This window comes from Thermobia domestica, chromosome 14, assembly GCF_964235325.1.
Source record: "Thermobia domestica chromosome 14, izTheDome1.hap1.1, whole genome shotgun sequence".
Taxonomy (NCBI): Eukaryota; Metazoa; Arthropoda; class Insecta; order Zygentoma; family Lepismatidae; genus Thermobia; species Thermobia domestica.
In genome coordinates this window covers 76,835,285-76,848,922 of record NC_137467.1, presented here as the reverse complement: position 1 = coordinate 76,848,922, position 13,638 = coordinate 76,835,285, and the positions used below count along the sequence as shown (strand labels likewise).

The 13,638-nt window shown below is 37.2% G+C and overlaps 1 protein-coding gene across 1 annotated transcript in view; it reads left to right on the top strand.

Moving 5' to 3' along the window:
• The first annotated feature begins 4,955 nt into the window (after positions 1-4,955).
• Positions 4,956-13,638, top strand: part of LOC145670202 (nose resistant to fluoxetine protein 6-like) — a 143,750-nt gene continuing 135,067 nt past the window's right edge. The window contains exon 1 of the mRNA XM_081738580.1: positions 4,956-5,378. Coding sequence (XP_081594706.1) covers positions 5,093-5,378 — 286 coding nt within the window. The 5' untranslated portion in view covers positions 4,956-5,092. The remainder of the gene's footprint in view (positions 5,379-13,638) is intronic.

Below are 13,638 nucleotides of genomic sequence, written 5' to 3'. Positions count from 1 at the left end.
TGCATTAGTAACATCACATTGAGAAGGTTCCAACTCTACATTGGTGTTTGTAGATGAACGATACGGCGGACACATTCACTACACAGAATATAGAGCGTTTTTGCTTGCGTATGCCATAAACACACTATGAATTCTCACTCGCTGGCCTCTCCTGTCACGTTTACTTCGTTCCATATGTGCCAGTGAAACCAGTAGACACAATTCGAGTCGTTTCATAGTGTGGTAAACTAGCCTTCTAGTGGAAGACTACAACAACTCATGAAATTCATCGAGTCAATGCGGAACGCTGCCTTTTCCTGATATTGTGACTGTTTGGGACCGTCGCAGAAAGTGTACCAAACCGCTCAAAGGGAAAGAAACATCTGGGCTTTCTCATCCGTACACACTTTGTTTCAGATTTTTTGCTTAAGCAAACGTGGGCCGAAATGTCTTTGTTTACACGAAACAGCAAGAAAATTGAACAAGAAACGTACAAAACGTTGTCCAGGAGTGTGCTTCAATCCCAGGTAGGTCGTGTTTTTGATCACCAGTTTAAGATGGTATCTCCTACACTCCGGAGCGAGCTGCCGAATTGCTGTTCCATAAGAGATAGTCCTTTGTAGTTTAAGTAGTCTCCAAACGAGCGCTCGTATCGTGGGTTACAACTGTTTTTCACTGCCCCAAACGGAATCCCAATATCCTCGAAAGGCATAATCTGTCAAGGCGGATGCACTTCCATGCACAGACACGGTTCCAGTTACTTGTCGCGTACCATTGTCGTGGGGTCTTGCCCTATTATTCTGTCCTTCAAACACACGTTTGTTTTGCCCGAGTCTTCCACACTTCGTCCCGTCCACACATTACACATGTTTTTTGCGATTACATCATTGGTTTTTCTTTTGCATTTTACTTTACATTGATATATCACACACCCCGCTTCTCATTTCAATACCTTACGCTATATCCAAGATCGCGGCTTTCAAGATGGCCGCCAAGTCAGTGTTATAGAATATCAAATATCTTGATACCATCCTGGTGCTGCCTATCCTTTCCGTTTTCGACATAAATGGGTATCTTGCGACGTTTGCCTAATATATTGTCGCGTGGTGCGTTATGTTGCGGAGCATATCTCTGGTGTTTCTGGATGGGGGCAGCTCCAATTTGGCATTTTTTCTTCTTTTCTATTATGTGTCCTCTGGGCGAAGTTTGAGTCGGATCTGATCCTGCCTTGTTCTGTACGTTGCTTGTAAGTAATATTTTCTCTCTTTTTTTATTCCCTTCTTTTCTTTTTTTCTTTCGAATTTTGCGCCCCCTTACTTCGGCAACCGGGCCCGTCGCCCTGCTCGCCTCCTTCCGACGGCATGGCACTGTCATCAATTCAGTCTTAATCCCAATTCATTATATTATTTTCGTTTTCATGAATCTTGCTTCTTTTCGTTTTCTCACTAATTTTGTGTTTAAAATTGTAATTACTTTTATTTTTGGACAAGCATGGCTATTAACACATGAAAATTCTGTAAGGCGAAACGGGAATTCCTGTTTTGCCTTACGATAACAAAGTATTAAGTACCAATATTTGATTGACGTTTCCTGGGTTAAGAATCATTAAGCAAAACTGGAAAAGGCGAATAGTGCATACTCGTGTGCTGATCACACATCACCCCAAAAGGATGAGTGCAATAAACCGGTTGGTTGGCCCTGGCGCCCGAAGGACTGTTGTACTTAGGAGTTTAGTTCTTTTAGTCTTACTCAGGGGTGCCCACAAAGGGGGCTATGACGCAAACTGCGCCATTGATATATTTAGGGGGGTAAAAATATATATATAAATATGTTTGAGGGTGTGTAAAAATTAATCGAAAAGATTCTTTTTTTTTTTTAATGGAAGAACACCTACGGATACACAATTGAGGGGGGTGCGTCATGGATATGAGGGGGATGGGCACCACTGTCTTACTTGACTATTAATGACCATATAATAACACGCAAAAATTTGCGTAGCAAGACATCATATAGAAAGGGCTTATAGATGCGACATAATCTTGAAATATCGTTACTTTTGCGTCACTCCGTGATTTTGTTGAGTTGATGTGAAGTGTGCTTTTATTTGTTCTGTCCTACTGTTGTAGCAACTAATTAACACCGTGGTACTAAAGGAACACAACATACAATGCAGATTCCAATTGCACGTGCGTTGCCGTAAAATGTGATACGTTTAGTTTCAAGAGATATATTTTTAGACAATAATAAAAGAGCTTTTTGTGTCTGTATATACTGGTTACAGATTGTAAATTTGTAGCAATGTGTATGCAGTGTATTAGAGCTGGCCGTACATTCGTGTCATAAATCTTACGAAAGGTGTCGGTTAAATAGACCTACAAAGAATGAAAAATATTTATTGACTGGGTAGGTTTTATATCATATCCTGTCTGACCATGTGACAGACATGCTTAAAAAATGTATTTACAATTTTTGTGAGTATTCGACCTTCAACCAGTAGAATTAAACTGTCAAGGTTGGCCATCCAGCTAATTGAGCCATTATATCGATGTATAATTTGCAACCTATCACAGCCAAATGAACCACTAAACTGGAAACTTTCTGCGCCATTATCTATAGTCAACGTATGCAGGTTTTACTGTATGTCATTTTCTTTAAGAAAGATAGAACTTAGTTATTACATACTGTATCTTATAACCTTTTCCAATTTCATTGTAATTGTAAATTATTTCTTCGGCAGGAGTTGCGTTGACAAAAGAAGTTGGTTGGCAAAATGCTTGGGAAAGAGGATAATTAAACATGGGACCAACGTTGGCAGCTGGGTAGCCTATTGTTTTCCACTGTTGGGCCTACTGTTTTTGTTGCTAGGGAATGACCATCTTTTCAAGTTCCAACACTACTTCTCTGTAGTGAGCTCACCAGAGCCAAATAGATTTAGCGGGCCTTATGCAGAGTCGTTCTGATGCGTGATTAGTGCAATACTAAAGCGTTCGACTAACACATGTTTTCTGCAGTAGTAAGGCGTTTAGTATGACGCTAATCATACGTCAAAATGACTCTGCATAAGGCCCAGCGTGTCTAAGGTGTTCACTAAGATAAACTCCAAAACGCATTCCAAATCTGGCGGAATCTCTGATATCTGAGGAAATTATTCTTTTGACTTCTTTTTCTATCTCTATCTACCCTTCCCATTGCTCTAGTGCAGTAGTTCTCAAAGTGGGGTCCGCGACGCCTAAAAATTGAAATGTGATGTAATAAAATGAGCAAGAAGTATTTTTTCAGTTACTAGAAAGAAAACAATTAGAAATTATACCAAGAAATGCACAAAACACTTGTAGGACACTTGAGAGTATTAGCTGCAAGTTTTTGAGAATATTTCTGTCTCGCAACCTCGTAATGGTTGGATTGAAAATCCTTTTGCTAATGTAGAAATCCATGGCATACAAAGTATGAATCTCTCTAACACAGAACAAGAACAAATATTGGAACTGAACTATCCTGCGATACTTCATGGAAAAACGTTCTGAAAGAAAATGAACTTTGTAGCTTTTGGTTACGTGTGCGCTGTGAGTATGAAGAGTTGTCTAAAAAGGCATTGCAACATTTGATGCCTTTCCCTACCATTTATTTGTATCAGCAGACCTTTTCTGTTCTTTGCAGTATCAAAACCTTAAAGCGAAATCGTCTTAATGTGGAATCGGACCTAAGATTGATGGTGACAAAACTTATTCCAGATTTCAATGCAATTATGGAAAAATGCAAAGAATTTTGCATTAGTGACTCCACATTTGAGAACATTGTTTATCAAGTGGATTTCCTTTTTTTAAAGAATATATATATATATATATATATATATATATATATATATATATATATATATATATATATATATATATATATATATATATATACAGTCTTGAAAGTTACTGTATTTTCAATTGAAATTTCTTTCGTTAGGAAACAATCATGTATCTTCAGAATAAATTACTTATTACATTATTTCTCTTGATCTTTTTTTTCTGTCAGTGGTAATTCTAATTAGTATTCTTTTTAATACCATGTAGAAATTCAGATAGCATTGCAAGGGGATCCACAGATCACTTTTCAATTGAACAAGGGGTCCGCGTTATCGGAAAGTTCGATAACACATGTGAACGAGGTCCCGGATTTAATTCCTGGTGGGAGAGCCTTGAGCTTCTGGAACACATTAAAGTGGCCGTATTCTACATTGGGGGCATGGTGGCTTAGTGGCAAAGCGCTTACCTCTGATACCTTGGGTCCCTGGTTCGATTTCCGGCCAAGTAAGTTTGTGGTGGACAATATCCGGTACTCTTTTTCCTCCCACACTCTCATTCCAACAACTCTTTCATCGTCTTTGACTGTTTTAATCATCCGTCTCTCTCAGCCTTAAGGTCATAATCGTGGAGCATCAAACTGAAAGATTTAATTTCATTTCATTTTAAACTGTAGGTTCACTTTTCATATAGGGTCGGTGTTGAAAAAGAGTTAAACTTCAAAAAATAAAAATATTTTTTTTTCATCTCATCAAGTTCGTATTATTACCTTGACATCGGTATCAAGAAGATTTCACTTCCTTTTCCCTATGATCTGGAGACAGACGGGACAAAAGCTACCAGATAATCTATGAAAACATGAATAAATACATTTTGAGCTTCCACTTATTTGCAAAACTGGCGTTATACACTGTAATGTTAATCGTTCAAAAAATATTTCTTTTGTTTTCACGCACTATTTTGATAGAATAATTTTGATTTCTGAAGCGTGACGTTCATTTCACTTGTGGTTTATCCCCAAGGTCACTCTTCAAACTGTTTCTTCAACTATCATCGCACAGAAAGAGAGAGAGAAAGAAAAAAGTTTGTGTGTGAAGCTAGCGGCGGGGCAGAAGGGAAGAATGTGCAGGCTGGGTCGGCGAAGGTCAATAATAGTTTACCTCTAAAAACAAGATGCTGGAATCATTATATCGGCAACGTTTATCTGGCACACTTGACACTCTCGCTCTTACAAACACAGACATATAGATCTTCATAGTTACACAGTACACAAATTGTCTCCAGGAAGTAACTAAAATTATACAACCAAAACTGTTCTTGTAATGATTCGACTAAGACTAGATTATAGACTATTAATTCCAGTAATGATTGTTCTTTGGTGCCTGCTGTTAAGTGTACCAATTATATCTGGAGATTTCATTCATTCTGCTGGACACTGTCATGCAATGGGAAGATGTTCAAGAGATGACTTATATTCGGATAAATTCCTCTCGTCACTCATGGCTGTTTTTGTGCCGTCTTCTAGTAGAATCAACAATGAACTCTGTCGCAAACATAGTGAGTTATTTCACCAAGAGCTGAAGAACAACACCTTGTGGGCGTACCAAAGTAAGTAGATTACCAAATAATAATATTAATACTAAATCTAAATGTCCGTATTATTGATCAGCATAATTAAAATTCGAATAATTTGAAATTCGAATGTTGAACATTATAAATGTTACTTTAGTGGCTGATGGCGAAGACAGTGTGTTGACCCGGCTGAAGACGCTATCGGATCCAGAAGAGTAGTTTAGATGGGGCGGATTGTCTCCTAGATGATAAATTTAGGATTGAAATACTGAATTTTACATCAAATCAGAATAAAGTAGTGCAATGGTTTACATATCTATATATTAAAATGCTAGGTTTATATGTTTGTAGTCAAGAAAAGTTCATACGTTTGTGGCCAATCCTTTCGACAATGAGATCTCTAAAACACAAGTGCTAGAAACGTTCCGTTTCCGCTGGTCGATACCAAATTTTGTATAGATTTACCACTTCTCATTAAAAAAAACTTGTCTTTATTTTTCTATTCTACATTTTAGGCGTCGTTTTGGCCCTATTAGTTTAATATTGCCACTAGGACGTTAAGGTTGATACCCTTATGAAAGGCAACCAGTGGAGGTGCTACGTATAGCGGGTTGATGGATATTTCAGGCGCTTTGCTTTAATCTGAATGACAAAAACTATTGCAAGCTGGTAACTTGAAAGGTTTGTAGACTCACAATGAGACGTACTCGGATATGGAATTATAAGAAAAATATATTTGCATTTGGTATCATCTATTACCTATTCAAGTTTGCCACAAACTCACATCAACTTTCTATATATTAAAATACTTCATTTATATGTTTGTCTATAGCAATTCACTACCTTTGAGAGGTGGGGGCGCGGTGGCTCAGTGGTAGAGCGTTCACCTCCGGTGCTTGGGGTCCCTGGTTCGATCCCAGCTCGCGCCGTGTGGACTTTGTGGTGGACAAACACCGTGTTCGTGGGTTTTCTCGGGGTTCTCCCGTTTCCTCCCACTTTCTTCATTCCACCATTTCACTCATTTCTCATAATCACCGTCTCCTTTAGCCTAACCGGCATAACCGTGGGACGTAAAACTTACAGATTTCATTTCAAATTTACAGATTTCCCTTTGAGAGGCGAGCTCCCTCGTGGCTAAGCGGTTAGCGTACGCGCGTTTGGCGTTCGATTCCCGGCGGTTCGGATTCCACGTTAATCAGTAGGTCCACGTTTCATATAGCCTCGCTACTGAAAGGGACGCTAAACTAAAATCAACTCAACTCAATTCCCTTTGACAGTCTTCATGTCCTTTACCTGTGTTCGTAGTGAGAAGTGGGAATCAGATTTACGCTCATGTTAGAACTTTGCGCTGTGCAAATTTTTCAGAAACAATTACTTATGGTACATTCATGTCCTATAAAGCTTACTTTCCTCAAACTTTATCTTTGCCCTTACATCAGATTTTAACAAAATAGTTATTATACTATATTCTTCATGTATTTGAGTTCTTTCTCGTTAGCATATGTAACAGAATTTACCATTTCGGGAGCAAATAGAGAGCAATAGATTTTATTGTATGTGGTCCCCGTTTCTATTCCCTATGGGAGCACTAAAATTTTCTACTATTCTAGTAAAATTTTCACTCAGTATCATAGGGCAATTGAAGAGCTATCTGAATTAATAATAATATATGTAAATCCATAGATGATCATTTTGCACTGGGCTTGCTCGCGATCGCGCTCACTTCTCCCAGCTGGGCTCGCGCTCACTCGGGCTCACTGTCACTTCTCTCGACTGAGCTCGCTCATTCAGGCTCGGGCTCCCTTCTCTCAATTGAGCTCACGCTCACTTCTCTCGACTAGGCTAGCGGGCGCTCATTCAGACTTGGGCTCGTTTCTCTCAATTGTGCTCGCGCTCGTTTGAACTCCGGCTCGCTTTTCTCAAGCTGAGTTCGCGCTCACTTGGGCTAACTTATTTTATTGGAGCTCGAGCACACTTTCGCATGGGCTCACTTCCGTCAGTTGGGTTCGCGTTCACTCAGGCTCGGGCTCATTTTCCTCAGCTGAGCTCGCGCTCACTTGCGCTCGGGCTCAGTTCCCTCAATCGGGCTCGCGCTCACTCGGACTCACGCTCACTAACCTTAAGTGGGCTCGCGCTCACTTCTCTCAACTGGGCTCGTGGTCACCTGTCTGAACTGGTCTCACGTCGCTCTCGGGCTCACTTTTCACAACTGAGCTCGCGCTCACTTATTTCACTGGGGCTCGAACTCACTTGGGCTCGCGGTCAATCGGGCTCGCGCTCAATTATTGGGTTGAGCGCGAGTGCCGAGCTCGCGAGTTTGGACACCTGTGATATGTGTACGCTTCTAGTACGACATAACAATTAGCTCATTCCATGAGCATTTTCTGACTACGCCACTGAGATAGTCTAATAATACAGCTTTCTGAGAGGCAAAATGGTGTTGTTTGTAGTGGCCTATACCGTGGGTTTACATGAAACTTAAGCTCCGCTCGTGGTTTGGAGCTCATGTTAAGGCTATTCCTAACCTCTCTCTCACTTTTTCTGAATTTTGGTAAATAACTTAAAGACAATTAAGAACATCATTAGGGGCACTGTAGATCTGCGGCAGAGCGCTAATTTCTGGTCGCGAGGAGTCCCTGGTTTGATCCCAGATCATGATGAACAACATCGTTCTTATAGGTTTTCCTGCGATTGTCCCATTTTCTTCCACATTTTATCCCACTATCTCTTACATTAGTATTCATTTTCATCCATCAATGGCATAACAATAAGACGTAAAATTTTATATATATATATATATATATATATATATATATATATATATATATATATATATATATATATATATATATATATATATATATATGGCCGGGTTTAGGGGGTGCAACGAAGCACATGCATCCCCTTCACTGTAAATATACACTGTCTAAAATGAGAACTTAGCAGTGAAAAAGCAACATTTTCCGAAACTTTCTGCTGTCATATGTCCATTTGAGGCTTAAAAGAAAGCTTAGTTTTGCAAAAGCAATAGTTTAAGTTTGATTTTCTGAAGGAAAAGGATTTACTGAATAAAGTAATATTCCTCATTCACACCACAGAGGTCTAAAGGCATTTAAAAACTTAAAAAGTTTAGTCAAATGTAGTAGTAGTTATTGCTGCACTCCTCTTCAAGAAATCCTGGATCCGGCCCTGTACATACATATATATATATATATATATATAGAAAGTGAGCCACAGTGTGAGAGAAAAATTGCTAATTTTTAGTCTAGAAAATCAGGAGAGGCAAAATCTAGCAAGATTCTGTATCATACACAAGATTTCTGGACCAGGCTACTTACAAGTTCCCTGCTTAGTCAAGACCAATATGTATAGTCGCAAATAGAAGAAAATCATATGTGTCATCCGTCGGCACGTGCAGGCAGGCGCACAACCAGACATTTTTGTTGGGAGGGGTCCAAGCTTTGGGAAGAAAGGCCCAATACTACAAGTCACTACTTATATGAAGTATTAAACAAGTGTTATTCTGCATCCGAAAAGACAATAAGTAAATGTAAAATACTTCCACCTATATTTTCAGAAAAAAAAAAGCGATAGAACTAGATTGTTTTTATAACAAAAAGAGTACAAATGAAGTGTAAGATCAAATTTTCATCCTATATCCATCATTTTCCTATAAGTAACTTGACGCTACTATCTTGTAGTCAATACTAAATTAATATTGTTAGTTTTGAAATTAGATATGAAGGTGCGGAATTAATTAGTACATCTTATTGAAAATTCATGACACTACTGATTTAATGTTCTCCATAATTCCTACAATGTAATTTTCTCAGAAATCCTTAAGCATATTTTAACGAAGAACTATATTAATCTGCAATGAATTCACTGAATGAAATCTCTGTGGACCAGTCCCACAAACTCCTGATATCTCTTTGATTACTAAGCATCAGTTAAGATAACGGGATGGCACAACCTGGTCACGGAAGTAACTACCGCTTTTACACAAAATAACATTACTGCCGCTACCAAGTTGTATCATTTCGGTATCTTACCTGATGGTTAGTACTCAGAAGATTGTAACACTTGCTCTGTGATAATAAACATCGGAATTTCTCTATGAAGCAGCATTTTAGGGATTAAGCTACAGTCAAAATCATTTAAAAGAAAATACTTTTAAACAATTTATTTACAAAGAAACCCTGATTTTTACTACATTTTCCCAAGTGTTAGTTATTAGTGTAAATCCATCAAGCGCTGACTCCGTTTTCCTGGAGATCGTTAGTATCGCTGTTAACATCGTAGCAGAAGGTTTCTACGGAGTTGCCAATGGTCAAGAGCGTTAGGAAACTAGACTTACTATAGACAAGACCAGAATGTAATCGAGAGGGAGAACTAGTATCGGTAGCAAATAGTAAATGTTGGTAGTATTCAATATCTTATTTTTCTCAAACGATTGGGATACGAACAACAAAGAGAATGATTATTTCGGAAATAAAAACTTTTGCTTTCTTCTCTTATTGTATATTAAACAAGACGGCTCGATATTAAAATTCTTTGAAAATAATAATAATAATAATAATAATAATAATAATAATAATAATAATAATAATAATAATAATAATAATAATATTATTATTATTATTATTATTATTATTATTATTATTATTATTATTATTATTATTATTATTATTATTATTATTATTACCAAATTATTTAATGGATGGTATACCATTGTTCTATGTCGCAATAATCAATGGGAATTACAATAAGAAGTGTACGGAAATTTCTTTCGACCAACACAAGTGTATTATTTTACTACAGTGTATGCTATTTGTAAATAAGGATCTCATACCTTAGTATGACTTTCAACATTCAAGCGAATGAGAATGCCGGTTTTTCTTTCTGGTTCTTTGTCGAAAACAAAGGAGATAACTAGATAAGGGAGAGAGGTTAAAAGGAATGTTCAAGTGGTGAGTTCAATGCATGCACCCCACAGATTTCGGTGAATTAGATCTTGCTGTACTTCAAACGAAAACGAGTGGACTTATTTTACTCGCAACGTAGACTATTAGAACATAGGTATTCTGCAGTTGGTAACTCTATCGTCGAGAGATGTTTTGGTAGCAGTTTCACTTGTGGTCACGACCCACTCACTATTTGTCCTATAGCAATATCACTAAGTGTGTTGAAGAGCAAATTGGCCCTCCCTTAGCTCCGCCACTGACTTCAACGTAATAGACAAGTAGGAAAAAGCTTTTGTAAGCGATTATCGCAAACTAAAACACATTTTTCTTTGCGTTGACGCAGACCCGTACGGAATGAGACCCGAATTCATTTTGGCAAAGATTATATCCGAAAATTTGATTTGGAGGTGTAAACTTTTCTTTGGAAATTATTACTGCACTTGATAATTTCTGGTCACTTCAAAGACAATGTCAAATGTTATAATACTAAATAACATTATTGAATGTTACTTCTTAGCAAACACAGTGATTAGGTGGTTAGCGTACGCGCCTTTGGCGTGGGAGAGCCGGGTTCGATTCTCGGCGGAAACTCATGTGGTTCGGATTCCACGTTAATCAGTAGGTCCCGTCTCATATAGTTTCGCTGCTGAACGGGACGTTAAACTCAAAATCAACTCAAATCTTAGCAAACACACTCACTTCGGCCCTGACTACTTGCTAGCGAATAGAGAGTGCAAGAGCACAAACTAAATCGCCATATAAATAATAATAATATGTAATACTTTTGTATTCAAAGTGATCAGAGTTCGAGAGATGGTAGGCGTGGGAGACCCGGGTTCGATTCTCGGCGGGAGCTCATGTGGCTCGGATACCACGTTAATCAGTAGGTTCACGTCTCATATAACCTCCCTGCTGAACGGGACGTGGACGTTAAACTCAAAATCAACTCAACTCGAGAGATGATTACACCTTCAGATAGAAATTAGGCGTTGCGAATGTAAGTGTGTATTATCAGATATTATACACTGATGTTATTTAATATTGTCACTTGTGACATTAAGTGGCCATAAATGACATGAGGAGTAATAATTTATTTGAAAATTTTTACACCCATCAAATTGTAGGCTATAAAACTCGAGAACCCAAACTGAATGTGTCTTGTAAATGATAATAGTAAATCAAATTAACAATAATACAACACCTTACCTTGTTTTGGAAGTAAACAGAAACCGAAAGGAGGATCCACTTTCGGATAGAAAATAGGAGAAGAGGAAAAATGCAAGTGTCTTCTAATAGATAACGTAAAATGATATTAATTTATAATTTCCTATGAAACTTTTACCTCCCCCTATCAAATTTTCAGATATAAAACCATTTTGCTCAAAGTAAGTACTTGTCGTAAAAGATAATATGTAATGATATTAATTTATAATGTAACGGTTTGAAATTGTCTTTGAAGAAACTAGAAATCAACCAGGAGTAAAAATTTCCAGAGATCATTAACATCTGACTTCGTGTTTGAAGTACCCAGAAACCACCAAGGTGGAGAATATTTCCAGGATAGAAAATACCGTGACAGCTGTACTTTGTGCCGTTGCATACTACCACATTACAATAATACATATACTTAAAAAAAAAAAAAGAAAAAAAAATCCTATAATTGTGGAAAATCTTCTCTCTTCCTCCCCAAACAAAACCTGAAATGACGTTTCTGTACGTAAAAATTATCAAATTCGTCAATATTTAACTGCTTGTTTACAAGAATATACTATTTATTAAATGTACTATCTTACTCAAAACGGGGCTAAAGGTCACGTGTTTCCTGTATTACAATAACCTACGGAATATTATGAACAAGTTACAATTTCCTTCTACGTAATTTTGTTTATATATCAAGAATAAGTACATTTTATAACTTATCGTCAGGGTTGACAAGGTAATCTACCTGATATGACATGACATAAAATCCTGTTTTTAATCAAAAGGAAAAAAAAAAACGTTCCATTGTGTACTAATACTATACACTTAAAAGCAAATTTAATTAAGTTACACTTATTTTACCGTATATTTTTCACAATAAAGTAATTATCATATGGAGACTGTTTACAAAATCATTCACTAAGATACATTGTACGTACTTGATACAAATTAAACATGTTTATTTTTTCCTGTATTATAAAAAAAATAACAGGGAAAAGAACCAGGCAGATGGTAATGTTTAATTTAAAAGCAATGAAACAATTCTAACACATTTCAAACTATGTAACTATGTAGTGATTGAATTCTGCCACTTTCGGTTTGAATAGAGTTAAATAGAAGATGGTATCGATTCTTAGAACCCTAAATCAATTAAAAAAAAACGCTTCTAGCTATCTTATTTTTTATATATAGATCAGTATTAAAACCGGAAGTTATAGTGAATTATCATCACTTCCGGTTTTTGGTAATAAGTTAAGAATGGAGCAAGTAGTAAGTTCAGCAATTTGAACACATTATCATTGCTGATGGGATTCCAGTGGCTAAAATCGTCTGCAATCACCCTGTAGTTTCGTTATCCAGAGATCGACACAATCTTAATGCGTTTTGCATGTGTCAAGACCAACTTCTGCTAGTAAGCCACCTGCAACGATAGAAACAAAGAAACAGTCATAGTCTTGTAATAGCTAGCGCTAGAGCTAAAATAATAGTGCCATTCAATTTCTACGGAATTTTGCTGTTAAATGCCATAGCACAGTCATGGTTTATATTTAAGATAATTGCGTAAAATTCAAGATAGTGGATGTCATTATGATGAGTCCCAATTCCCACCTCCATTGTTACTTTAGTTATGTTTTGCAGTATTTACCACTTATTAGGATATTCCCATATTTTTGGATCATCCAATATAAAGAATCGGTCTACGCATTACGGAATTATACGTGAACATACACATGATATCAACACTATCATGTGTTTATAAGCTTCCTGTTATAACTCCAGAAACTATAATCAGATATAATATTTTCCCAATAGACTCACTAGGTCTAAAAAGTATCCCCTGTTTGTGCTGACAACGTCTTCAACGCTTTTCCGATGTCCTCGAAATGTTTACCCAGTAATCTGATAACGTTGAGCATTCGTGTATTAATATTCCTCTATTTTCTTCCTTTTGTTGCAATAATAACCTTTTGTGCTTCACATCAATTGTTTTATATCGGTTGAATTGGACTTCCAAACTGGACTTCGTTGAAAGCTGTCGAGATGCACTGCACTGAAATATTTGTCTGCCATATTTGGATTTAACCACCATTTACCGTCTGCCGAGCTAAACGAAGATTTCGTGACTCTTACTG